The 27,847-nt window shown below is 39.9% G+C and overlaps 1 protein-coding gene across 12 annotated transcripts in view; it reads left to right on the plus strand.

The window, feature by feature from the left end:
* The window catches only part of LOC137268678 (arginine-glutamic acid dipeptide repeats protein-like), a 137,234-nt gene that overhangs the window by 73,674 nt on the left and 35,713 nt on the right, over positions 1–27,847 (plus strand). For all 12 annotated transcript variants that reach the window (XM_067803269.1, XM_067803272.1, XM_067803271.1 and 9 more), the window contains 2 exons: positions 4,967–5,065; positions 9,614–9,694. In XM_067803269.1, the coding sequence (XP_067659370.1) occupies positions 4,967–5,065; positions 9,614–9,694 (180 nt within the window). The remainder of the gene's footprint in view (positions 1–4,966; positions 5,066–9,613; positions 9,695–27,847) is intronic.

Here is a 27,847-nt window from a genome sequence, read left to right on the forward strand (position 1 = left end):
AATATGATATTCCACACAGAGTTATCTCCCCTGCATACATCTTTCTCCAAGAGGCCAACATGTTGTGGTAATTGTCAGCTTGGGTGGTCGGTAGCGACCTGCAGGGGTCAGTGGGATGCTCCCGGCGGCAGTATAGGCACCCTGACAGTCGGTGCTAGTCTCCACAGCCCTCTGACTAGCTCTCTGCTGGAACAGGCTTCACCATCTCCCCACCATGTTTTGATAGGAATCATTTGGCAATAATGCTCCAGCACTATCGGAGGTTTTCTTGCGTATCAGGTTTCTTCCTGTGATGCCAATGAAGTCATGTTAGGCTCTTTCGGCTTGTGGCGTGGTGATGGAAAAAACTGATATTTTGTGTAAATATTCAAGCATAATATTTCTTGTTGTAAAAGGGGAGACCATTATTGTGTTCTTGACTTCATTGGCAGAGGTATTCTGTGACTCATTGCGGGAGACTGGTTCTGATTCCATGGAAGGTAGCTCACAGTCTTGTGTTCAGTGGAGTGTAGGTTGTAGACTGCAATAACAGATAGCAAACAATCTTCATTGTTCAGTAGCCTGGTTCAACTTGATATGAGATGCAATCAGATGTGAGCCTTCTTTTCTTGGAGTTATGCTTCCTGATGTAAGACCATCTAACTCTAGAACATTGATGTGTTTGTTTGGGGAGAAGAGTTGAGATTTGATACATTTTAGGCAAATCAGATCTTCATGAAACAGTTGGTGTTTTGAAAGTTGATAGGAACTGTTTGGGGATGTTTGAGAGGGGGCTTCTCTCAACAGCTTGTCCTGAACTTCTACATCAGCTGGTGCCATGATGCTGGGAAAGGGAATAAATATCACCTTTAATGAAATCCTGTTAGTCTATGTTGATACATCAACCAAACCCTTTGTTGTAGGCTTGATACAGTTTGTATATTTACCCAGTAATCAGGTCTTCCAGATGGGAAGCAGTTCCCTTGAGTCCATACTGGTCTTCTGTGTGGAGATTTCTGGTTATGACAGCTCCCTAGAAGTCCCTTATGATCTTTGGTTGGAGATTCCTGGTTAAGGACTAGTCTCGACAAGTCTGTGCTGGTGTTTTTGTGTGATTTCTGGTTAGAACTGTTCCCCAGTAGCCTCTTGTGATTTCGGGGGGCGGGGGGGAAGTTGTTGTTGTTGTTTTTTTTAATTTCTGGTTAGGACAGGTCCATGCTGGTCTTTAGACAGATTTCTAGTCAGAATGAGTTCATAGCAAGTTTTCTTGTCCTAGGTTGTAGGTGAGTCAGGGGGTAGAACTCAATGGTTGAGTACAGGTCATTAAACAGTGTTGAAAGAAGTTCACAGTGATAACTCTGCACTGTTGGTGATTGGTAAACAAGCAAATCATTGAATTTCCTGTCTGTGTTTTGGAAATCATGAATGTCTATCCATTTGAATGTCAGGTTATTTAAGGAAATACTTGGGATTATGAAGTCTTAATGCTAGTCAGTATAGTAATTTTTCATTTTTGTGTAAGTGTGGAATAGTCAATGACAGATATGTATATTATTGTGAAATGGTCTTTGACAGATGTATGTGTTAGCATAGAATGGTCACTGACAGATATATATATTTATGTGTTAAGTGTCGAATAGCAGCGATGAGAATTTCCCCCACCCCCATCCCACCCCCCACAAATCCGTGAAATTCCATGTATTTGAGGGCACGTGTCTTTCATGATACATTTTATTTTCTTTCAATTAACATGACTCCATAGAGGCTTAGCCCGTTTTCCTCTTTTTTCACTCATACCCATTCTCATCCCTGAATAGTCACTGACAGATGTGTTAGTGTGGAATAGTCACTGACAGATGCATTAGTGTGGAATAGTCACTGACAGATGTGTTGGTGTGGAAGTCACTGACAGATGTGTTGGTGTGGAATAGTAACCGACAGATGTGTTAGTGTGGAATAGTCACTGACAGATATATGTTAGTGTGGAATAGTCACTGACAGATGTGTTGTGTGGAATAGTCACCGACATATGTGTTAGTGTGGAATAGTCACCGACAGATGTGTTAGTGTGGAATAGTCACCGACAGATGTGTTAGTGTGGAATAGTCACCGACAGATGTGTTAGTGTGGAATAGTCACTGACAGATATATGTTAGTGTGGAATAGTCACTGACAGATATATGTTAGTGTGGAGTAGTCACCGACAGATGTGTTAGTGTGGAATAGTCACCGACAGATGTGTTAGTGTGGAATAGTCACCGACAGATGTGTTAGTGTGGAGTAGTCACCGACAGATGTGTTAGTGTGGAGTAGTCACCGACAGATATATGTTAGTGTGGAATAGTCACCGACAGATGTGTTAGTGTGGAATAGTCACTGACAGATATATGTTAGTGTGGAATAGTCACCGACATATGTGTTGGTGTGGAATAGTCACCGACATATGTGTTAGTGTGGAATAGTCACCGACATATGTGTTAGTGTGGAATAGTCACTGACAGATGTGTTAGTGTGGAATAGTCACCGACAGATGTGTTAGTGTGGAATAGTCACCGACAGATGTGTTAGTGTGGAGTAGTCACCGACAGATGTGTTAGTGTGGAATAGTCACCGACAGATGTGTTAGTGTGGAATAGTCACCGACATATGTGTTAGTGTGGAATAGTCACTAACAGATGTGTTAGTGTGGAATAGTCACCGACATATGTGTTAGTGTGGAATAGTCACCGACAGATGTGTTAGTGTGGAATAGTCACTGACAGATGTGTTAGTGTGGAGTAGTCACCGACAGATGTGTTAGTGTGGAGTAGTCACCGACAGATATATGTTAGTGTGGAATAGTCACCGACAGATGTGTTAGTGTGGAATAGTCACTGACAGATATATGTTAGTGTGGAATAGTCACCGACATATGTGTTAGTGTGGAATAGTCACCGACATATGTGTTAGTGTGGAATAGTCACCGACATATGTGTTAGTGTGGAATAGTCACCGACAGATGTGTTAGTGTGGAATAGTCACCGACAGATGTGTTAGTGTGGAATAGTCACCGACAGATGTGTTAGTGTGGAATAGTCACCGACAGATGTGTTAGTGTGGAATAGTCACCGACAGATGTGTTAGTGTGGAGTAGTCACCGACAGATGTGTTAGTGTGGAGTAGTCACCGACAGATGTGTTAGTGTGGAGTAGTCACCGACAGATGTGTTAGTGTGGAGTAGTCACCGACAGATGTGTTAGTGTGGAATAGTCACCGACAGATGTGTTAGTGTGGAGTAGTCACCGACAGATGTGTTAGTGTGGAGTAGTCACCGACAGATGTGTTAGTGTGGAGTAGTCACCGACAGATGTGTTAGTGTGGAGTAGTCACCGACAGATGTGTTAGTGTGGAGTAGTCACCGACAGATGTGTTAGTGTGGAGTAGTCACCGACAGATGTGTTAGTGTGGAGTAGTCACCGACAGATGTGTTAGTGTGGAATAGTCACCGACAGATGTGTTAGTGTGGAGTAGTCACCGACAGATGTGTTTGTGTGGAGTAGTCACCGACAGATGTGTTAGTGTGGAATAGTCACCGACAGATGTGTTAGTGTGGAGTAGTCACTGACAGATGTGTTAGTGTGGAGTAGTCACCGACAGATGTGTTAGTGTGGAATAGTCACCGACAGATGTGTTAGTGTGGAGTAGTCACCGACAGATGTGTTAGTGTGGAGTAGTCACCGACAGATGTGTTAGTGTGGAATAGTCACCGACAGATGTGTTAGTGTGGAATAGTCACCGACAGATGTGTTAGTGTGGAATAGTCACCGACAGATGTGTTAGTGTGGAGTAGTCACCGACAGATGTGTTAGTGTGGAATAGTCACCGACAGATGTGTTAGTGTGGAGTAGTCACCGACAGATGTGTTAGTGTGGAATAGTCACCGACAGATGTGTTAGTGTGGAGTAGTCACCGACAGATGTGTTAGTGTGGAAGTCACTGACAGATGTGTTAGTGTGGAGTAGTCACTGACAGATGTGTTAGTGTGGAGTAGTCACTGACAGATGTGTTAGTGTGGAGTAGTCACCGACAGATGTGTTAGTGTGGAATAGTCACCGACAGATGTGTTAGTGTGGAGTAGTCACCGACAGATGTGTTAGTGTGGAGTAGTCACTGACAGATGTGTTAGTGTGGAATAGTCACCGACAGATGTGTTAGTGTGGAATAGTCACCGACAGATGTGTTAGTGTGGAGTAGTCACCGACAGATGTGTTAGTGTGGAAGTCACTGACAGATGTGTTAGTGTGGAGTAGTCACCGACAGATGTGTTAGTGTGGAATAGTCACCGACAGATGTGTTAGTGTGGAGTAGTCACCGACAGATGTGTTAGTGTGGAGTAGTCACCGACAGATGTGTTAGTGTGGAGTAGTCACCGACAGATGTGTTAGTGTGGAGTAGTCACCGACAGATGTGTTAGTGTGGAAGTCACTGACAGATGTGTTAGTGTGGAATAGTCACTGACATATGTATATATTTTATTGTGAAGTAGTCACTGACAGGTGTACGTCTCAGTGTGTAACAGTGACAGATACATGTGTTAGATGGGACTAGACACTGAATAATGTATGCTTGCATGGTTAATTAAAGTGGAATATTCTGAGACGTATGTAATTTCAAACAGTTTACCATTGACTGAGAATCTGTGGCTATAACAGACCCATAAATAGTATGTGACTGTCACAGCTTATGTACATGACAGGTGATAAAACAAACAATATAAGTGTCAGTCCATTTGGGTGCATTCAGGTAAAAATGAGATAAACAGAGATATTGCCCAGCAATTGGTCAGAAACAGTGGAATATAAACAATGATTGCTCATTTAATCTAATTATCACCAATTGTTAGATTACAATGTCTCCCACCTTCATGTATTTAATACAGCCATACATCATGTGGCATTAGTGTGAGTGTTTCATGTCTGATGTTCCACCTTCTCCTGTCACGTTTCAGCTGCACGACTACAAGTATGACACTGGCAAGTCACTGCAAGCCCTCGTCCGAAGTCCTGCGCTGCGCAGCATTGAAAAGAAGTGGACAGAGGAAGATTCAGTAAGTTGACTGTAGAGATATTGACATATGTCCTGTATAGTTTCTGGATGACAGTAGTCCAGTGGTTGAGGTGCTGGGTCACCAAACTGGAGTTCTGGGTTTGATTCCCTTGATGGCTCTAAAGAGGTCATGATTGTTTGTGGGTCACGGATACTGAATATGGTTGGACATGATTAAGCTGACTTAATGACTCTATGACCTGTCATACTTTCTTGAGCCTCAAGCTTCTTTGTCAAGTACAGAGTTTATATTTTGTTGATAAAAAGACATTAATCACAACCTTCTATGACTCACATCATGGACAAATTCATGAATCATTCATTGATACTATTGGTCTACGTAAAACACAACTGTCTATTTGACTGAAGTACTATGGACATGTCCATTGATCTTGAACAGATACTACTGGCCCTGATTTCTCGAAACAAACTTAAGTTTGAACTCAAATTTCGAACTGAGATCAGCAATTTGAAACTGCTGAATTTTTAACTCATATTAATTGCTTTTTTTAAATATAACAGCTGAAACAATTTGAGTATCCACCAAGTTCCAATTGCCTACTATGTTTGAGTTTTACGTCAATTTCAGTTCATGTTTGGAAATGCATTTTCCTGCAATTGCTCAAATTTGATTAAAAACATGTTTGTTTCGAGAAATGGGAGCCAGGTCTGCATAAAACAAAACTGTATCTATGACTGGCGTATACTGTGGACAAATACTGGATACTACTTACCTGGAAACTGACAATCTGGCAACTTATGTGTTGACTGGGCTGTCAGATTGGCTTGAGTGTAAAAGTAGAATGGTGGTAGTCTGGAGTCAGATTCAGAGAATGATTGAGAAGATAACACTTCACTGACAGACAACAAACACTGACAGATCAACAAAAAACATTTGACTGGCAGTCAATAATTGGACCACACATACGTGGTCAGTGCAAGCTAACTGAACTCTTGTTTATGTTTTGGGGGTAATAAATTTGTTTTTTGATTTATGGTGTTAGACTGTTGGTGCTAAAGAGGTGAAGCTTATTTTTCTGACACTTTCATGTTTTTTAACCAGTGATTGGACATACTGTGTGCAGCAATTTCTGACACAGAATATGAGTGGATATAAACTGTGCCATTGTATTTTTAGTGAGAAACCCCGAAAAAGGTTTTTTAATGTAACTGGTATCTGTAAAAAATGAGTGATTTTAGTATTGTCTACACAGCGTATGACTGGGGCAATGAGGTGCTCTATGGTTATAGCATCTTTTTGTCACACCAAAGAGCCAGGTTCAATTTCCCATATACGTACAATTTGTGAAGTCCATTTCTGGTGTCCCTACCATGAAAGGAATATTGCGAAAAGCAGCGTAGAACCACACCCACTCACTCATGCGACTAAAGATGACTATAGTTTTATGGCATTTGTATCAGTATTTTGTTGAGATATCACCAGAAAAGGGCGAAAAGTGTTGTCAGTGTGACAAGCAGACACTTGTTCCACTCGACCAACCCACTGATGAATGAAATGACAAGTGCAGGTTGACAATGTTCAAGTTCATGGTTTTCACCCCACAGGCAGACTTTCACCTCCTTCTCACCATTCGGCTCAGAGTTGCGACGGAGATGTGAATGTTGCCTCATATTTTTTTCCTTTGGTATATCCAGCATCACTATGTACACTGTGACATCAAACAGATCAGGGTACTTGTGTGATCAGACGGCCTTGTCAGGCAAAGCAACGTGTTTCCACTCGGTGTCTAAGTGGGCGAGTATTTTGTCGCAAGCTAACACAACAGCATCCCTGTGATGTTTGGCTTTGAACTATGTCATCAAACCTCGTGTTTGATTGGTCAGGGCATGTGTGAGCTGTTGTTTGATTGGCTATTGACTGTGTGTGACAAACTCCAGCCCAGAGTGGAACAACTTCATCTATGTGATACAGAATATTAGCTTAGTGTTACATCATCGTGTTGCTTGACAACAGCGTTTCAGCATGATAAAACACCTCTAAGAAAATGTTTGGAAAATGTGCATGTTTTCTGCTAAATAGACATCATTATTTGCATCTGCTCCTGTTAATAGGGGGAAAATTACTCGTAACAGCTTCCTGAAGACATGTTAAATATGTTTCTAAGTTACTCATGGTCCCAATACCACAGCTGTTTAACAATACCTGGTAGAGCCAGACATATAATCTCAATTGTGTCTATGGCATTTTGGCTCAAATTTCCATTTTTTTTCTCTTTTTCTCCAAAACAAGTTTGCCAATATCTGCTCCTTCAGTGAAGGAATATGAAATAGGGTTTTCTTGTGCATAATACTTGACATTTTTTTTTAAATTCTGAATTCCCAACAAAGGTCTGTATTGTACACAGGTGTGCATTTTACATTCACGGAAATTCAGTAACATGTTACTGTATTTTGCTGAATGGTACGTAGACTAGAATTGATTGTATTTTCAGGAAAGAGAAATCACAAATCGATAATTATCGATCAGTGGATAATGTATTAAGTCAGTTCAGCATTTGGAAGTGTTACAGATGTAATCATGAAAATGTGTCATCTTTGAAAATCATGAAAAAGAACCCTCATGTGTATACTCAGCTTCTTATGATATTATTACCCTAACAACTTATCATTGTGCGCAAACAGTTACATTTCACTCGAGTCAGAATCACTTCCATTCAGATGTATCTTTCACTGAAAAATAGGTAAATTCAGTCATGAAGACAGATATTGTTATTTCCTCTGCGACTGTACAAGTCAATTTTCAGGATGTTATTGAGAAATAGATGTGTTAATGAACCGTCTTCAGTGACTGAAGCATTAGCATAAACAGTGAGGAGGACTCTAAGAAGTCAGTGACATCATTCGGTGCCAGCTGGCTTCATCTCCTGTTTTCTGGAAATGTTGAGAGGTGAAAGGGTTAATTCCTTTTACTGTAGACACAGGTTTGATTCTACACAGTATGTAATAGGTTCCTGCTGACTGGAGTATCAGTGCAATTGGTGTCAAATACTGACACCTTACTGCATGTTTCACAGCAGAGGTGAGCAATGAGACGGTGGATGAGAACGAGGAGATTCTGGAGAAAAATAATGAGACAGTGCCCTGTCCGAATCTAGTCCTCCATTGTGTCCTCTGTTGTTGTGCTTCAGTCACAGACGTCTTGGTGAGTGAGTGAGTGAGTTGCGTTTTACACTGATTTTAGCAATATTCGAGCAATATCACAGTTGGACACCAGGAATGGGTTTCACACATTGTACCCATGTGGGGAATCAGACACAGGTTTTTGGTGTGATGAATGAATGTTTGAACCTCTAGGCTACCCTACTGCCCACGTCTTAGTGAAGTAAGTTTGCCGATGTTGCAGAATTTGCAGCAGTAGTTGTCACAGGGTGTAGACAGTCCAGATTGTTTGAGAATCATCAGCTGCATCTATGAATCAGATTGATGTTGTCACATCTGTAGTTGATGACTTGTGCTCTTGTGATGCATGCCTGACGACAAGCCCCGACAGGCAGACCACACACCAACACTTGTTTGTCTGGCAGATATTAGACTGCAGATGACTGATATATAACGACACAGATTGTTACATAATTCTGATTCTGCTATGAAGTACGACCCAGTGTGTCAGATGTGTTGAGGTTGTGAGAAAACATGCTGTATGGCTACATTGGCCCCAGTTTGAAAGCTCTTAGAAGCTACATTTCAAAGAATGTGAGAGATTAGAGACTTTATGTCAGATTGTTCCGATTTAACAATTTGCCAGAATAAAGAGACTTTGTGATGGTGTTTTGAAGTCATAGTTAGGAACATTCTGGTTAGATCAATCTGCACTTGTAATTGTAATATTTACTGATTGACATTAGGGGCTGCCATCTTCATCTTCTTTAGTTGCAAGAAGCGATTTGAATGAGTATACAACTTGCACACTGAGTAGCATGCAGTGAAACATTTAAATCAACATCCTTAACTCAATGTCTTCAATAATATTGTCATTCTACATCCTTCGTTTAAAATCTCTTCCCAATGTTCTGGGTACGTATCAGAGATCTGACAAGAGTTGGTAGTTCAAGATGGCTGAGTGTTCATAGTGGGCCATGTCATTTTAACGCGTGCAGATTTTTGTTGAGGTGTTGGTGTGTAAGAATGGGTGGTGGTGGTGGTAGGTGTGGGTGTTGCTGTCAGTGGAAGTGATGCTGTGGGTGAAGGTGTTGCTGTCTGTTGATATGATGCTGTGGGTGAAGGTGTTGGAGTGGATGGGTACATAGTGTATGCTTGTTTTGTCTGTTCATTATCACATTCTGACAGCTGACCAGTTGACCAGTCCTTGTTTTGTCCATTTAATGTCAGCCGATGAAAAAACAAGTATAGTCTTTAACTTCTTTTGCTCTGAACTGGCTGAGGGTCAAACTTTAGACTTTCCATCTCAGCAAATACTCTAAACAGTAGGCAAGGAGGTGGTTGGTGAGTTGAGAGACTACCTCCGTATATGGTCAGTGATCTGCCACATAATCAACATCACTAATCTGCTTGTTTCTAATTGTTTCAGAAACGGTTCATCAAGGGTCTGAGGCAATATGGCAAGAACTTCTTTAAGATCAGGAAAGAACTGTTGCCTCATCGAGACACGGTAAGAAATGCAAACTTACTCAATTGTTACAAATATTTGATTCAACATTTTTATGAATCTGAGATATAGTGCTCAACTCAAGATAAGGATGATGAAAATTTTCCCATTATTTGCTCATATATTTTCCATAATTAGTTTCGCGATAGGTAAGAAAAATAGAGTGGAAGCTGTCAAAACCGGCACTCGTCAGGACTGAAGAAATAATCCGGTTTAGACAATGTGCCAGATTGTGGAGCTGCCACTGTTAATAATGACTGGAACTGAACCAGTTTTGTCACTCTCAAATACATTGTTGTAACATGTGGTCCTTTCAGTTACTCTACACACTGACGCAACTCACTAGGTACATGAACAAGTGTACCCATACTGAACTATGATCAACTTACCTTTGTTGGCAACCATGTAGTTTCAACACAGGATTAATTGGTGACAATAGACATCTGATTGACTCCTTGCCAAACACCAGATTAGACAGCAATGATTACTGCATAGACACATATTCGGGCAGCTCATTTCATGCTGAGATCCGGAATTGACAGCTGATGGCTTCCAGAAGTTTTAAATGATACTAAACATACTAGCCACGGGTGACTGAGATTTTATGCTGGTTTTCACAACTTCACAGACTGGACAGCTGCTGGTTTTGACAGCTTCCACTGCAGAAGTATTCTTAACAAAGGTTGAGTAGTATGTGCTTATATTTCCCCTTCATTTAGTCTGACACTGTCTGGTAGCGTGTGCGCTCAGGGGTCAAAATGGCCACCAGTGACTTGTCTGTTGGTTTTGACTCTATTGTGTGGCATTTGTGTGCTTGTTGATGTGTAGGAGGATTCGAGAGCTCAAGAGGGGAGGTAACTACAGACATCCTCCTTTGGGTCTGTTGTCGATAGTTTCCATGTTTGTGTCATCATTTCTGGAGAAACACTGGAAATCAGTTGTCCATAATGTAGGGAAATTTTCCATGTTTTTTTTTTAACGCCAATCATATGACGCACCTTTTCGCATATGTATCTGTCACTGTATCTGGATACATACACATATCTAAAACGTACATACTTGTATCAAGGTCATGTCTGTCCACCACAGAACTATTGGGTACATACTTGTGTCTGTATCATCCTGGTAGTGTGCTTACGTTAATATATCCAGATCTAAACACTGAATGGAATAGCAAGTCTGATAATTCCATAATGATAATAATATAAAATTTTTCTTACTATTGTTTTCCTACTCTGTTGTTCTGCATTTGAACGCGAAGTGAAACAAAGTCATGGTTCTCACAGCAACATCAACACTTCTCGGTGCAAGAAACCTCTTTTTTTTCCCAGCTTCTTTCCAACCACTTCACACACACATGTAAACGGCATATTTACAATTGGACCAAATGAACTCAAGATAATGCCATGAAATATCCTGAAATGTCTGAAATATCTCTTCCATCATTGACAACACCCTGTGATGCTGAAGTGATCTCTGAGTCCGTACATGCTAGACATACAAATCTAACAGTCAAAGGGAGATAACCTGTGTCCATGTGACAAATTTGTTTCAAACTACTTTCCTAGCAATCACACATTTCTAGATTTCCAAATATGTAAATTGTTTCTTTTTCTTGAATGTTATCTCTACATTATACCAAACATGTCTATCTTATTCAGCTCATCTTGTTACCATGGAAGCATTCTCATTTATGTCATTTAAATATTTGAAATTTCCATAAATCAATGTAACAGGCATGGTATAACAATCAATATTGCCTTGTATTTGTTCCCTAGGGCAGTGTGGGAATAACTGTCATTGTTTGCCATCAAAGGGGCGGAGAAACATGTCGTGAAGCCCCGCCCCCTGGTGGCTGTGAGTGGCTGTGAGCTTCCTGTGTTAGCCCGCCTCTATTACATGCCACCTCTAGGGCAGGCCTGCCGATCTGGATCACAGTCAACACTTTGAAGAAGACCTCAGATTTCAAACAGTTAGCAATGCCATAAAGAAGTATTATATTGCATTGACAGTTGTGCATGCCTTGTGTTGAGTGCTGAGGGAATCAATACAGTTGGGCTGTCTCGAGGCAGTCTGTTCCCTTTGTCAGTCAGTAGTTGCAGGGACCGCGCTACTGCCATGGTTGTGTTGTTGGGGAGTAAGTCTTATGTGTTATGGTTATTACTGGGGTGATCAAATACATTGTGTGTGCCAGTATGTGAGTGCATGCATGTCCAGATTTGTGTGTGTGTATGCCAGTGATCCATGTGTGTATAGGTGAGTCTCAAGCCACACACTGCAAGAATATTGCCTTCCAAAACTGTGTATCACTTTGTGAAACCTTGTGAAACCTTGAAGATCCTTGTGAGACAGTTTGACACCATGTGATGTCTTGTGCAATCTAGCGCTGGTATATCTAATATGATCCAGTCTGTGGCAACTGGAAAGAGTGATGTTGGTACTTCTTTACATATATGTGCAGGCAGCTGTGGGATGATTGGTGGGTATCACAGGTTGGGTGTCACATGGAGTATTATCTTACCAGGAATTAAATTGGGTACTTTGTGCAGGTTTCGTCTGATATCTCATAGAGTATTATCCAATCAGGTTTCTCATTGGGTGTCATTTCCAGGCATCGTCTGGTATCACATGGGTATTATGCTATCAGGTATTAATTGGGTATTGTGTGCAATATAATCTGATATCACATGGGGTATTTTCCTATCAAGTGTTAAACTGGGTACTGTATACAGGTAGCATCTGATATCACATGGGGTGTTATCCAATTAGGTATTACATATGGTATTTTGTGCAGTAATAATCTGATATCACATGGGTTGTTATACAATCAAGTATCCAATTGGGTGTTATGTCCAGGTATCATCTGATATCACATGGAGTATCAGCTGTTTTAGTAAGGCCATGTCATAGTTTTTGTTAGTTCACTTGCTTTCCTACGTATGTGATAGTGTCTGTGGTTATGGGTGTGAAAAAGTGTTATCTGTTAACATGTTGCGTGTTCCCCTCTGTAGGATCTGCCATCATAGAGCGTCAGCTTCACTGTGTGGAGAGCATGACAGTGCATTCCTGATAGTGTAGAAGCTCTGTGGCCTGTCCTCCATAAACACGGTTGGCTTGTTGGTTTTCATGGTATCAGTGTTTGTTGGTCATGTTATTGTGACATAATGTGTTTCCATGGATACCAAATCTTGGTCGTTTATGATCAAACAGTGAACCCAGCAAAGCATATTTGCAACTACAGATGTCTTTGTATTGGTGACTGACTAAACTGTCTATCTGCTCTTGGACCCTTCACTAACCCTTTGTTTTTAATTCCACTGGTCACAGTCTGTTGGGGTGTTGCAGATGAGATATCTCTGGTTGTTGGGGCATAGATTTGTTGCAATTGATGAGAAACCTGACTTGAGGACTTGCCAACTGTTTTACATGAGAGATATCCTGTTATTGTTGAGAAATATGTTATTGTTGAAAAATCTGCTGTAGTTGAGGTGAAACTTTCTGTTTACAAGAGATCTGCAGTTGTTGAAGGAAAATCTGCTTTTGAGGACAAATATGCTGTTGTGAAAGAGATCTTCTGTTGTTGGGAGTGTCGTGTTGCAGAGAGAGTTGCTGTTGTTGAAGAACTGGTGTTTAGTGAAGATCTGCTGTTTTTGTTTAAGAGAAATCTGCTGTCGCTTTAGTGTAATGTACTGTTGGGGAGAAGAGGTCATCAGTAGTTAGGGAATATACTGTAATGGAGGAGAAATCTGCTGTTGTTAGGGATAGGCCTTCTGTTGTTGGGAAGAGGAGACCACAAAGTGTCGTCTGCTCATTCAGTGTTTTGCTGTTAGCAACCACCACCTACTTATGGGCCCAAACAAAGCTTTGCTGCCGTGTATTACCTCCTCTGGTCCAGAATTGGGGGAATGTTTCTTTGACATCTAACGTTCCCATTAAGGAGCAGGTTTGTCAACTCAGACAAGCATTAGCAATGCCTGATTTGTCGATCACTGAAAGCTGAGAGACATTCCTTATCTGATCCATGAAATTGAATTTTCAGGTCACTTAAAATCTCAGGTGGACCTAGTCACTCAGAGAGACAGCTCACTTGCACGAAACTTGCACATAGTCTGCAGTAGCCCAGAGTGCTGTGGTTCGCCGTGTCGGCTTGAGCTGCAGGTTTGCTGTGTTGGCCTGTGCTGTGTAGTTAGTGGGTAATAATCTGCAGTAGCTTGCTGGGTAATATAGTCAGCAGCTTGGGTGATGCAAAGGGTCGCTCTGCTACAAACGGTGTGTTTTATGTGTTTTGAAATGGAGACCGTGGCTACAAACGAGGTGTGCACTCTCCGAGCTGGTAGACAGCACTTTGTGTTCATCCCATTCAACTCTGGAGCAGTATCAGGCTTGTGTAGAAGGGAGATTATCTTTGCCAGGCCGTGAAGGGTTACAACAATGCTATATCTCTACACGGATCCATCAATTTGTAAAAATGTGGTTTTATGTGTTTTGTTGTGATCCAGCTATGGGCCATGGGATGTTGTCATCTGTGATGCAGCAGTGATACACACCAAACAAGCAACATTATATCAACAATGTTGTTTGTTGAGGTTGTTGATGGTAGTTGTAGTGCCATTTTATTCTTGTATTTGAGGAGACTGTATTCTTCCCACAAACAAAAAGCTAAAATTGATTCTGTGGAACAATATTTTTCAACATAAATTTCTGGGAAAATACAAATGTAATATATGGAAATTGAAACGTTTAGGAGGAAGTTACCAGTATCAAATGAACAAATCGAAATCATTTGTAACAGAAATCTAGAATATTATTTACCAAGAACATATTGAAAGGACTTGGAAAGTTTGTGTACCGGCCTTTCATGTACGAATGTAAGCTGTGATGGAGATGGATGTGCAAGAAGAGCCCACATGACCAGCAGGCTTTAGTAAGGGATTTGCTATATGAATGGATGTTCATCTTAGCATTGTGGGAGGCATATCAAGCTAAGCATCAGGATGAGGCTTAGTCTAAGGCAAGGGGATGGGGTTGGACATACATCTGATGAAGGTATTTGCTCAGCCGATGAAGACACTTGAAGTGTAAGCCCACCCAGGATGTAATGATTAGTCCATACCAAGATCTGAAAACACTGCCTCGACTGATCGCTACATATCGGCTGTTGAGAGCCAGGGAGGATGTAGCTTAGCAACACGGGATGGACCGCAGAGTAATAGTTTCGGCAGTAAATATAGGGATGTTATATATTTTCCAATTTTCCTTGGTTCCACTGTTTGGTTCCTGATCGGTTTCCGTGTATGGGACATTGGACATGGTCTTCCAGGGTTTAGGGTGATGTATGACATTGTCAGGGTGTGTAATGGTGTTGTTTAGTTAATAATTATGATATGTAATTGGAGCTTTAAGAGAGATTTCCCTGACTCAGGTAGCCTGTCTCCTGACCCAGACTGGAGGCCATGGATGGATAGTTGGGCATTTCGCACTTCACTGATACATCAAAGACATTTCTCAGATGATATGATACGCAATACAAATAACTGGTATTTATACCTAGTTTAAACCTGTATTGTCTCACACAGGATCTATTTATTTATCAATTTTCTTAAATTTGGGGTATTCAGCAAAGTAAAAATACTTATGCTGATAATTCCGATATCAATACCAATACCCCGGTGTCAAATGAATTAATGTGTTGATTAGGAATGAGATGTTTTGTTTGTTTTTTTGCTTTCATATAGGAGACCTGATATTCATTAAGTTTCAGATCTTTTTAATAGTGTCTTTTCCTTATGAAATTTTTATAACAACACTTTTTTCACTCCAAGTAAGTATCATGATATGTAAAGTCAATAATTGTTACTGTATTCCAAATACATGATTAGATGCCCATGATATCAATCATTGGATTATCTAGTTTACTTGCTGTCATGCAGCCTGAAAATTTACAGAGTGTGGCATTAAGCAACTAAAACAACAAAAATAATTGTATCGTCATTATTGATAAATCTAGATAAAGACAATTCATTCTTGCTATTTAAATATTCAAGGTTGAACGAGTTAGGCCAGGAATCGTTTCCTTAGACTCTTGTGCAAGTCCATATCGAAAGTTTCCTTTTCAGATAATGCTGCCACTTCGTTCATAGTATAAAATTGCTTAACGGTGTTAATCCACAAATGATTCATACAAGGTATGAAGTGCTATTTAAGATAAGATGAGATACATATTGCAGAGCATTCCGTGAAGATACAGTTGCATTATTCTATCATCTACAAATATAGACGCAGTAGTTACAGATACTTTAGTGATGTACATTACAACAATTTTACAAGTCATGTAGTATAATCACATGGAAACAATATGAGGTAATACACAAAATGCATTTAAAATTGTAAATGTCATGATATATTTTAGAAATAATTTCGGGCTTTCTATTTGAAATGATTTTTAAATTGTGCTTTTCTTGAGAGTGTAGCAAATTTTTGTCCTGGAAAAAGCGATGTTTGTAGAAGTGATTCCCGGTGTTTGCTATACTTGATGCAAGGTGTTATATGGTGTTGTTCATCTTCTAGGACATTTCACATTTCACAGATACGTTGGTCTAGTGGGGTTGCCTTTATGTATGTATGAACGTAACACTTGTTACTTATGAAAATACCAACTTTGGCCTTCTATTCACTGATTCAAACACTGGATCATCTGGTCAGGAATTTGTTGTTTTTGACAGAAATAAAGAGCATACAGTAACAAATTGATGGATGGAATTTGCCAGTATGTACAATTTCTGGCGTCCCTCACCATAATATTGCTTTAATATTGCTGAAAGTGGCGTAAAACTAAACTCACTCACTCACTCACTCACTAACTCTCAGCAAGACCCAAAGTACATTGTACTTTAAATGTCACCCTCAGTCACCATTGCACGAATCAATATTTCATCTGTGATCTCCAGCACAGAATATAACTGCTTATAACCTGGAATTTCTAATCTGATGCCATAACAGTGTTTGGAAAAAACAGATAGTGAGATAAAAAACACAAATCCGAGTTCAAACGCTTTCATTTCTTGTTGCACGGAGAACAGAGAGAAGAGTGTTGTGCTTGCTGCTTTATGTTCAGTGTTTGTCTGCCTACCTGTGCCAGCGGAGTGTTTGAACATCAGTAAAGATCCCAAGTGGTTTGAAAAGTCATTAGATAATATACTCCAACAGCTTGTGAGGCCCTGCTGGTTCATTCCGAGATCCAAGTAAACTCAGCTAAGTGTATTTACGTGTATGAAAGAATCTACCTTATGTCCGGGCTATGACAGCCCTTCCAGATAAATGGTTAGGCTGTTGTAGGGATACTTTGCGTGTTGACATACGTCATGTGTGTTATGTATAAATATGCCGAGTGTTGTCGAGAGCTGATAGCCGGACACACAGGGGTCAAATGTTTTGCGATTAGTTACTATCATTGGCTGCGTTGTGAGTACTGCCGCTCACCTTTGACCTTTGATGACCTTTCATGGCCCATGAGATTTGATTTGATGGGAGGCTGGATGTCCTGAACGGAAGAAGACTAGGAAGATTGTAAACACCTTTTGTGTCAATAAAAACAGAGAATGTTTCGTAGGTTTTTAAGGATTTCTTAACTGTTTGTGCTCGTAAGTTGATAGGGAATGATAGGGCTTGGGTAATGACTGCTTCCAGAAAGTTGAGATGGAATTGAGGGGGATCAAACCAGTTGTCTTGTATAATGCAAATTTTAGGAGCAAGGGACTTGGGTGTAATTACAAATTTTTCAATAAAATACTGCGGGTGTATGGACAACATTGACATCTGACAGTTGAGACTGGAATAATTTCATACTGACTGGCACAAAGAAATGAGCTGATGTGTTATTACCTCATTAAACCTTGGGGGATTAACGATTACACAGATTACACACTGCAGAAAACTCCTACAAGCATACTCATCTTTATATAGCTACTGACAAATTACGATGACAGGGAAAATACACTGTAATCTGGGCACAACTGTGGGTGTCTGTTAACTGTTTTGTTTGCTGCTTAACATTGCACTGAGCAATATTCCAGACCAGACAATCCAGTGATCAAGAGCATTATTCGACTGAATTGAGATATGATAACATGAGCTAACCTGAAAAAAAAACCCTATTTACAACAATATATCGCTTTTTTATGTCAATTGTGGTACAAGATGAAAAGGTTTCCTGGACAGGAACCATATAAAAATTTTTACTCATTTTTTTAGTGTGTTTATAGTTATTGTTAATATAGCAGCTGTTACACTATGTCTTCATGCTATGTCACAAGACATTTTTATGACATCAGTGTATTGCAAAAATGACAAATTAAATAAGTTAACAGCTCGTTGATAAGACAGTCTCAACTTGGTGTCCAGGTTCACATGTTCCCAATAATTTACTGTAGTGGCCTCAAAAAGTGAGTGAGTGAGTGCATTTAGTTTTGTGCTGCATTCAGCAATATTTCAGCTATATTGCTGCGGTTGATAAGAAATCGTGTCTGGACCAGACAATCCAGTGATCAACAGCATCATTCTGCATAATTAGGAACTGATGATATGTCAAGCAAGTCAGCAGGTCTGAGTTGCCTCTTACAAGTAGTAGGGGCCTGAAGAAGAACATTATATCGAGTGTTGAAAGAAGGGAGGGGGATGTTCATCATTATACTGTCTGTATAACTTGTAGTGTAAACCACTTTCATAATTATTCATGATTGAACTGCTACTCTAAGGCCTGTCTCAATAGGAAAGCACCAACGCATACAGAACTTTCCTGCTAGACTTGTCTCCAGATTGCTGAAATACTCAATAGTCTAATCCTTTACATCAACTCAGCCACCAACTCCAAGATCGTCAAAACCAACAACCACCTGACAAAGGAGCAAGGAATGGCCCAGAAACATCGTGAAAACAATAAAGAAGAAGTTGACATCCATGACATTTTATAATATAGCAGAAATACTCGGTTTTGCAAAGAATATCCTTGCTAATCATATCAGGCAGAATCCAATACAAACTCAACATTTCTGTTTTCAATGTCTAAGTAAACCAGCTCCAAAGTATCTGTCTGACCTGATAACCAGCTATTAGCCCAATGAAAATCCATCTGAAAATCTTTGCCTTTTTGATGTCCCACACCTTAGAACCAGGTTGTGAATGGACCATTTCAGGTGTCGGGACCCACTCTGGAACCAACTTCCAGTGGAGTTAAGTACAATTAGCAACATGAACATTTTCAAGCATAAACTGAAGACATAGATAGATTACTGAAGGGCTCGGTGGTAGGGAAAATGGACTGCTTTTCCTTTTGAATGAAGATAGTTACAGTTATCTCTGCATAGTTTTTATTCACTATATTTCATGCAAGTTTTATGTAAAAACAATGCAAGAACGAATTCTGATAAAACTCTCTGGTGAATTTAAAAAACTTTGAAATCTCCCTTTTGAGATGTTTTGAAAAAGACTTGAAAGATCGGAGAATGACAGCCATTTATAATTTTAGATAAGAATTAGAAACGCTAACAACCTGACAAGTTTTACATTCTTTCCTCCTCTGGTAGCAAAACCTACCTTCTAATTTGTAGGCAACAATGTTGATATTGTTGACAGCGGTAGAACTGGTCATGTCAATGATATAATAATTCTATAAAAGTTACCTTCAAAGCATCTTCAACAAAATCGAAAAGAAGGGTACTTTTGAATTTGTCATCTTTGAAAAGAAGTCTTTTTCAGCACTTCTTTGTCTAAAATCATAAAATGAAATAAAATTTTTGAAAACTTGGCAATTAACATTAAAAGCGAAGACACCCAAGACATTTTGGAAAGTCTGTTTAAGATGTGGTGACAGTGTTTTAAGTTTATTTGGGTTGTTTAGGTATCAGAGTTGTCTCAATATTTCTAATGACTACTGTTTTGCATTTATGTGTAATTTATCCCAAGGTAATTCAAGGGTGAATGTCTTCTTTGTGTAAATCCTAATGGAAACCAGCTTGAGTGAGTTTAGTTTTACGCCGCACTCAGCAATATTGCAGCTATATGTCGGCGGTCTGAAAATAATCGAGTCTGGACCAGATAACCCAGTGACCAACAACATGAGCATCGATCTGCACAATGAACTGATGACACATGTCTACCATGTCAGATAGCCTGACCACCCGATCCCTTCAGTCGCCTCTTACAACAAGCATAGTCGCCTTTTAAGGCAAGCATGGGTTGCTCAATGCCTGTTCTACCCCACGACCTTCACAGGTCCTGGAAACCTGAACACATGGGAATATTTGTGTTATGTTGGTGTTCTCTCATTGTCCTCATTATTGGTCAAAGATCAGTAGTACTGGCCCAAGGGTGTGAACACAGAGAGCCAATACAGCCAGTAGAAGGCCAGAAGCACTGAACAAGGACATATAAGGCCAATATGGAAAAAAAAAGGCCTTTAAGGTCAGAGTGATTGACTGTTAGACTAATGCTTAGGCTCTGAATTTATAATTTTGAGCATAACAAACAAACCCATTTAAGCTGAAAAGCAGTCCAAGCGAGACCAGAGAGTCTCTGAATATATAATTTTGAGCACAACAAACAAACCATTTAAGTTGAAAAGCAGTCCAAGCGAGACCAGAGAGTCTCTGAATATATAATTTTGATTGTATCAATAAAAAACACATTTAAATTGAAAAGGAGCCCAAGTGACACCAGAGATTCAGAGCTTGAGGAAATCTAGACTTGTTTCATTTTGGGCTTAAGCATTGTAGAGAGGGCTAGATAGTAGGGACTGAATTCAGGGACTGGGAGACAGACTGATTGACAATGCATGCATTAACTACATGTTTCAAATACAGTGAGCTCAAGGGACCATTTGTTGTTTGTTATGTTATGAGTTGATTGTATGCATTTCATCTAAAACAAGGAAGTTCATTATATCTATCAGTTTTTTATAAGTGTGTTTGTTATAAAAATAGTTTACTGCAGTATCGGGCCAAGTAATGAAGAATATGATAAAAATTTGATAGTTATGAGAAAAAAAGATTCATTAACAAACAAAATATAATGGCAACCGGACAATCACCAATTATATGGAATGCAGTCGTACATAATAACTGTATTGCCAATATTGACGTATTGGGCTGTCAAATTCTGTACTTGTAAAAAAAAACTGGATCTGTCCATGGTGCTTCTCTCTAATGGAAGTGGGGCAGGGTAGCCTTTAACTTTTGGTTAAAGTGTTTACTCATCATGTCGAAGATCCAGGTTCGATTCCCGAGATGGGTAAAATGTGTGAAACCCATTTCTTGTGTTCCTTGTGGTGATATTGCTGGAATATTGCTAAAATCACCCTAAACCTAAACTTACTGTGTATGTTTGTCTTTTACATATTCAAGTTGCATACGTTAGATTAATGGATAGAAAATATTGCTTATCACCCAAGAAGAGGTATATTGTATTTGTAGATCAGGGCATATATAGATATATTAGTCTGGTAAAAGGGTATATATAGATATATTAGTCTGCTAATCAGCAATGTCTGCACAAGGTAGTGGTGTGTTGTATATGAAGATCAGGGAATATATAGATGTGTTAGTCTGCAAATCAGTGACATCTGCACCAGGTAGTGGTGTGTTGTATATGTAGATCAGGGAATATATTGATATATTAGTCTGGTAATATAAGTTATTCCTTGGGTCACAAGGGGGTCATGGGTTGATGTAACCTCAATGTTTGTATATATTCCCTCAACCCAAAGAATGAAGGGGAACATAAACAAACATCAAGAGTACATCAACCCATGGCCCCTGAGGGGCCAGTGAACAATATATTTATCTTACTGAGCACCTTAACCCCTTGGGTGCCATAGGGACATATATGTCCTTTATCTTCAACCCGGGACATATATGTCCTTTATCTTCAACCCGGGACATATATGCGCTTTATCTTCGACCCTCACCTTGAAGTCCAATATATAACTAAACATATCAGGCACACAAATATACTTAATAGTTTTGAATTCTACGCAAAATTTCTGGTTCAGTGATACCATCCACTATTAAATCTGACAAAGCTTTACTTCTTGAAAAAACCTTTCAAAATATGCTTCAGCGTAAATGTCGCTATTTTGGACACAAGATGAAATCGTTATTTGCAGAATTTTTTGTAATGTGAAAGTCTGACAGTTAATGGGAGTATTTAATTTCAAAAACAGCATATTAATAATCACTAATAACAAGTTTTATGTAACTGCTCATGATAATTCTGAAACGCTGCTGATGAACCCTGAATCAGATCGGTTGTTTTCGAAAATACTCGAACGCCGAGGTGCTCTCTTAACCATATTGGATAGTGCTTACAGGCTGGTATTGAGATGCCAATTACATCACATATTTTTCATAGTCAGCTGCCACAAATGAATCACTGAATTCCCCATACATTTCAGAATCAGACTGTGTATGGTCTTTGTCACCAATACCAACTGTCTTGATGAAAGATATTGGGTTTTAAAACGAACGCTGTGCCAGAAAGACCGCCCTTGTATGAAATGTAAACAAAGAAGTATTCCGATTTTACACTATGTATTATTTTCGGAAAGTTTCCGACATCCAACCATCTAATCATTGCTTACTATGGCTCAATACATTCAGAACATGCAAGTGAATAGTAGTGAGCAACAAATAGCAAACTAAAAAGAAATATCATATAATGATTTGCTAATTCATAAGAAGTTTTCATACAGTGTGACGCGATGACTGACACAAAATCACACTGAACGACGGCGGTAATTATCAACATTTCTGGTTTCTTCTCTTCTTTACAATGAAAACGATAAGATAACAATACACAGATAGTCAGAATCATTCTGATTACTTACATCGCATATTTATGTACAAAGCATCCCTTAATCAAGGGAAGAGTCCTCGCAAAATGCTGTGAACCTTTGTCAGCGAAGCCACCATTTTGTAAGAAACTGGTCATTGGTAGTGATGTCATATGTCAACGTTGTTCTACATAATAATCAATTTCTTTGAGGTGAAGGTCGGTTGAACAAGAGTAAACACAATGGCCCTATTTTTCCGATTACACTTTCACTATTATGATGTATATTTTGTGTATCATTAAGATATTTTTTCATGAAACTGTTTTTAGTATCTACATTTAACCCTTACATTTGTGTTAGCAGATCACATGTAGCCATTGCTGCAACATGTGCTTTAGTTTCTGTGATGTGCAATATTCATTGTAGCCATTGCAAGAAAAAACAATTTCATCTTCTCCCTTCTCTCGATTTGCATTTGCAAAATATCAGTAATTTCCGTACATCACACGTATGTCAATGTTAGTCAAGATGGAGAATTACTATCAAGAAGTACCGAATGAATTGCTGTTGGCAGTGGGGTATATTGCAGTGTACCTCGCTTAAAAGCAGAATACATTGAAAATAATAGAAGAGCGCTTAGCCAATCAGAAAGTGACATTCTTGTGTGATGTAAAATAATCAGTGATGTCTGCAGCAGGTAGTGGTGTGTTGCGGTTCTGTCACGCTTGACTGAATCACATAAATAAGCCTGTCATCTTCATATCCAGAACTGTCATAGAGTTTTTTGAGATCACTCGTGTGACTCTGCAGATTGTGGAGTTTAGGAAGCTTCTTCACAGATTAATAATGTAGACGTGAGTGTCTCGCTGGAGTGTTTGTTCCCAGACAGTGCCGACACTTACTTCGTCTGATGGAGCATGACTACACAACCGCAAGGTGCTCAACCAGAACACGCTTAACCCTCCTACTTTCACACCCTGTAAAGGGCTGCTACTCTCATGTCTTTACCAGCTGTAGCTGTTAATTATGAACTCTGTCATTAAGACAACAATGTTCACTGAGGTTTGATAATGTTGAATATTCATGTAAGGAGTTTGGGTTTGAAAAGTCCCCATATCATATACTTGCTATGGGTAGCTGAACTCCTAACTTTGCATGTCCTTTACTCCGACTGTTTGCATCTCTGCTCATAATATCAATCACTGGATGGTTGGGTGCACACTCCTCTTTTACAATTGAAGTTCGAGTATTGTTGTGTGGTGTTAAGTAATAAACAAACAAAAACTTTTCGACATGAAGAACTGATAAACAGTACTAACATATTTTTAAGAACATATAACCTAGAATGAACAGATTTTGAATAAAAGACTTACCAACAGATGGGGCAGTAGGTATGCAGCTTTTTTGTAAGACCGTCGGTCATCACTGTTTGATAGTGATTCATTGACACATGTTCATGATATAGTCGGAATCAGGCAATCAGTTCCGCTTTTAGCATAGAAAACTCCTGAATATGGAAATAGTTTTATTGCCTTCAATAAACTTGCATGATTCAGGAGACCTGGACTGAGTGCCTTCTCATTGGTAAATTTAATAGATCAAACTACAAATGTGAAGGTTAAATCCTTCTTGAACAAACAATCTCAAGAAACCGTTTCAAGGATTGGGAAGATGGTGGTTTTGGAGAGAAACACATAAATATCCATAACCAAGACTTCTTTCTTTTCAAAGGAGCATTATATTTCTTTGAGATGTTGAAACTATGGAATACTTACTAGCAGTTCCTCACAGACTTCCAAGAAATGATTTCTTATGTTCTTCAAACTACACCCAACAGCAAAAGAATTTTCGGAAAAATGAAATCTCGAAAAAGTAAGAGTTTGCGATCAAATAATGTCTCCTGTTAAAGAACTTGACAAAAAATCTGAGTTGTGTTTCTTTAGCTGTTCAGTATAATGTGTTCCAGAATGCCCACACCTGCAGAAGAAAGGGAAATACAATATTTTAAAAAAAACATATGACCAATTCTTTCACTTTGCATTGACCAGTTTCAAGGTGCAAGTAATAAAATAGTTCAACACAGAATCAGCCTGATGACTCTGCCAATATGAAAATAGTGGTTTTATTCCCTTAGGGGATCCTATTTCAGGGTCAGCCTGGAATTGTTATTGCTGTTTGACTATAAGTGACCCTTAATTAATTTAATGGTTACCATGGTAACATACATTTTGTTAGGAGTGGATTGATGGCCAGTGGACTGACCAACTATTAAAAGAACATTAGAGCGTAATTATGTCAAGTACTAATAAAGAACAATAGATCCAGCCTTGTACCTGTCCCAGAAACAGGGGTAAGGGTTAAGACTAGATTGTGAAAAATGATACATAGTAATTGGTTTGCTGTCCCACATCTTGCAGGCCAGACCCCAAGCCATTGGTTAGATCGACCCCAGGGTTAATTGTCTAGGTGTCTAGATGAGCATCCCCCTATTGTAGTGTGTTGTCATGGACAGATCGGAGAGTTTAACACTTGTGATTCCCATTCAGCTGCTGGGATTACAGACAACCTTTGTGGACATCATTTTGTTCACCCGACCACACTGTCACTATTCTCAGTTGGTTCTGATTTGCAATGACATAAAAGTCAAGTGTATCACCTCCCTAATAGCTCATCCAGCACTTAAGGTAATCAAGTATTGTAAATTTGGTATCTATAGATTTAGCTTATCCCTGTTCTGCTCCGTGCTGTGACATATATCCCCCTCTGACTGCCGGAGCAGTGCGTAATGTTCCCTATTCTGACTGCCAGGACCACGCTTGACCCTTGTATCCTCAGAATTGTGCCGCTATCATCCATGGTATCATTAACTACAATGTTGTACATACATCCTCACACACCTATGGAATAACGCTCATATCCCACACATGGAATAACTTGCTAGATCAACACTGTTTCTGAATAATGCTATTTTGATGCCATTACAAAGCCGGAGACTCCCTGCGATATGTTCCTCCAAGTGAAGATTACAGCACTACTGTAGGGGTCGTCAGCCAGCCAGCCAGCCGCTCTCTATCCTAGCACCCGGTGTATATACACCAGTGTACAGCTAGGCAGTCTAGCTCCTGGTGATAAAACACCATAGCGCCCAGGTTCAGTGTGACTGCATCTGGACTGCTACAAAGTAAATTCAGCTATGCCACAATTAGTCGTTTTATTTGGCGTAGTTGTCCATTGTTAATATGCCAATCAAGTTAATGTGATCTGAATGAGCCCCCTCGGCCTGAGCCTCAGTCAGCCGACACACAGAGAGCTGAACAGCCAGCCTGCCCACAACCAGTACAGCCGCCATCTTGGATCCTGGCTAGAAATAGCAACTAGGCTGTGTTGTGTTGGGTCGGATGAGTGAGAAGTGTTGGGAGTTTACGCACGCAGCCCCCTCCCCTCATCCCTAGTTGTGACCCCCTTGTGGATGTCGGACTCTTGGACATAGGGACAGTAGCAATAATAGAGGTAAGTTACTCACACCCTATGCAGGGCCACATATTGTGATTATCACCACAACCTGGTATAGTGAGTCGTCTCCATGTCGCTAGCTATCTACCATAGTGAGAAAGCACAGCGATTAAAAGGGCTCCACTTAGTGTGGCTATGAGAGTCGTCCATCTTGTTTGTTGTGTAGGAGATAGTGTGGAGTGTTGCCTCATCTCAATCCCTCTTTGAGCTGGCATCAATCAAAGGATGACATAACCCTGCTTCATCACACACAAAGACATCATTTACAACTGTCGTCTGTTTCCCTCGGTTTAAACTTGGAGCTGTTGCCTCTGGGTGGTGTATTCTCAATGCTGTGACTACCTGAGAGATACAGCCAGGTCTACAACCCTCCACCTCCAACATAGGCTGTAGAACATCCTTGCTACCAGGTTGGACACCTCACAGGACACTTACTGTATTTTAATTCCGAAAATGTTTCACACGTAAGATTCAGAATAAATAATAACGACAATAAATCCAGCGACATTGGTTTTCCCTGAAATAGTACATCATCTAGCTGCTCAGTGAATATTATATTTTCTTTAAATTTTTTAGTGAGGAAGCATATTGTTTTGTTTCACGTAATGAATATTATGGTGGTTGTGTCATCGTCATTTGGATTTTGGGTTGGAAATAATAGTGGTATGGTATTTGTATTGTCAGGGATTTGTTGTTGATGTTATATCATCAGTGGGTTGGAAGGGTAGAACATCATCGATGGAGTCATGGCAACATTGTGAGTTGAGTAGAGAGTTGTATCATTGTCAGCAGGGTATTGGACTTTTACATCACCAGCAGGGTTTTGGGTTTTAACATCGTCATTGGAATGGTGTGGTTTTATCATCATCAGTGGGGTATTGCAATGGAACATCGTCAGTAGGGTGTTAGGGTGTAACATTGTCAGCTGGATGGCTGCAACATCGTGGAGGGTGTTGAAGTAGTTGTAGCTGTGTGTGTGTACGGCTGAGAAGGTGTTTCTGTTGTTAGTATGTTCGTCAGCACAGAGAGGTATCAGCAGGCATGTCATGTTTTGTCTGCATCAGCTCCTGTCGATATTCTTCTGGCTGCCATCTTGAGGCAGGATTTTATTGTGGGTCAGTGAGACTGTGGTCAGTGGGATGTGAGGTCACAGGAAGAGGTCAGCCTACAGCTGAGCTCCAGTCTAATTGTGTTGTCCACTTAGGTAGTCTGGTGCCTCCTTTAAGTAGGCCTGTCATCTCCCTATGCTGTTGTCAAGACAATCCTAGGGTAATTTGACTCAGAGCGCAAGATTAGCGTAATCTCAAATTGAGTCTGTTTGCATTTCTCAGGTCCTGCCTGTGTCAACACTTATGATTGGCCACACAAACTTTGAGTACTGCCCAATTTATGTCAGTTTTGATATGAATCTGCACTGCATGGATTGGTGTAAGTGACAGGTGTAATGTGTACCAGAGCTGTCTGACTCTGGTCGTCAAGGTGTGATATGAACCACTGTTGTCTGACTGTTGGTAGTCTAGGTGTGATATGAACCACTATTGTCCCAGTGATAATAGTCTAGGGGTGATGTGAAGCGTTTTTGAATAAGTGATGGTAGTCTAGGTGTGCTATGAACCACTGTTGTCTTAGTACTGGTAGTTCAGGTGTGATATGAAACACGTTTGACTAAGTGATGATTGTGTAGGTGTGATATGAACCACTGTTGTCTCTGTGATGTAGTCTAGATGTGATATGAACCACTTTTGACTAAGGGATGGTAGTTTAGATGTGATGTGAGTGATGATAAACTGAGTGAGATGGTTGTCTATAAGTTTGATAAG

This window comes from Haliotis asinina, chromosome 16 (assembly GCF_037392515.1).
Source record: "Haliotis asinina isolate JCU_RB_2024 chromosome 16, JCU_Hal_asi_v2, whole genome shotgun sequence".
Taxonomy (NCBI): domain Eukaryota; kingdom Metazoa; phylum Mollusca; class Gastropoda; order Lepetellida; family Haliotidae; genus Haliotis; species Haliotis asinina.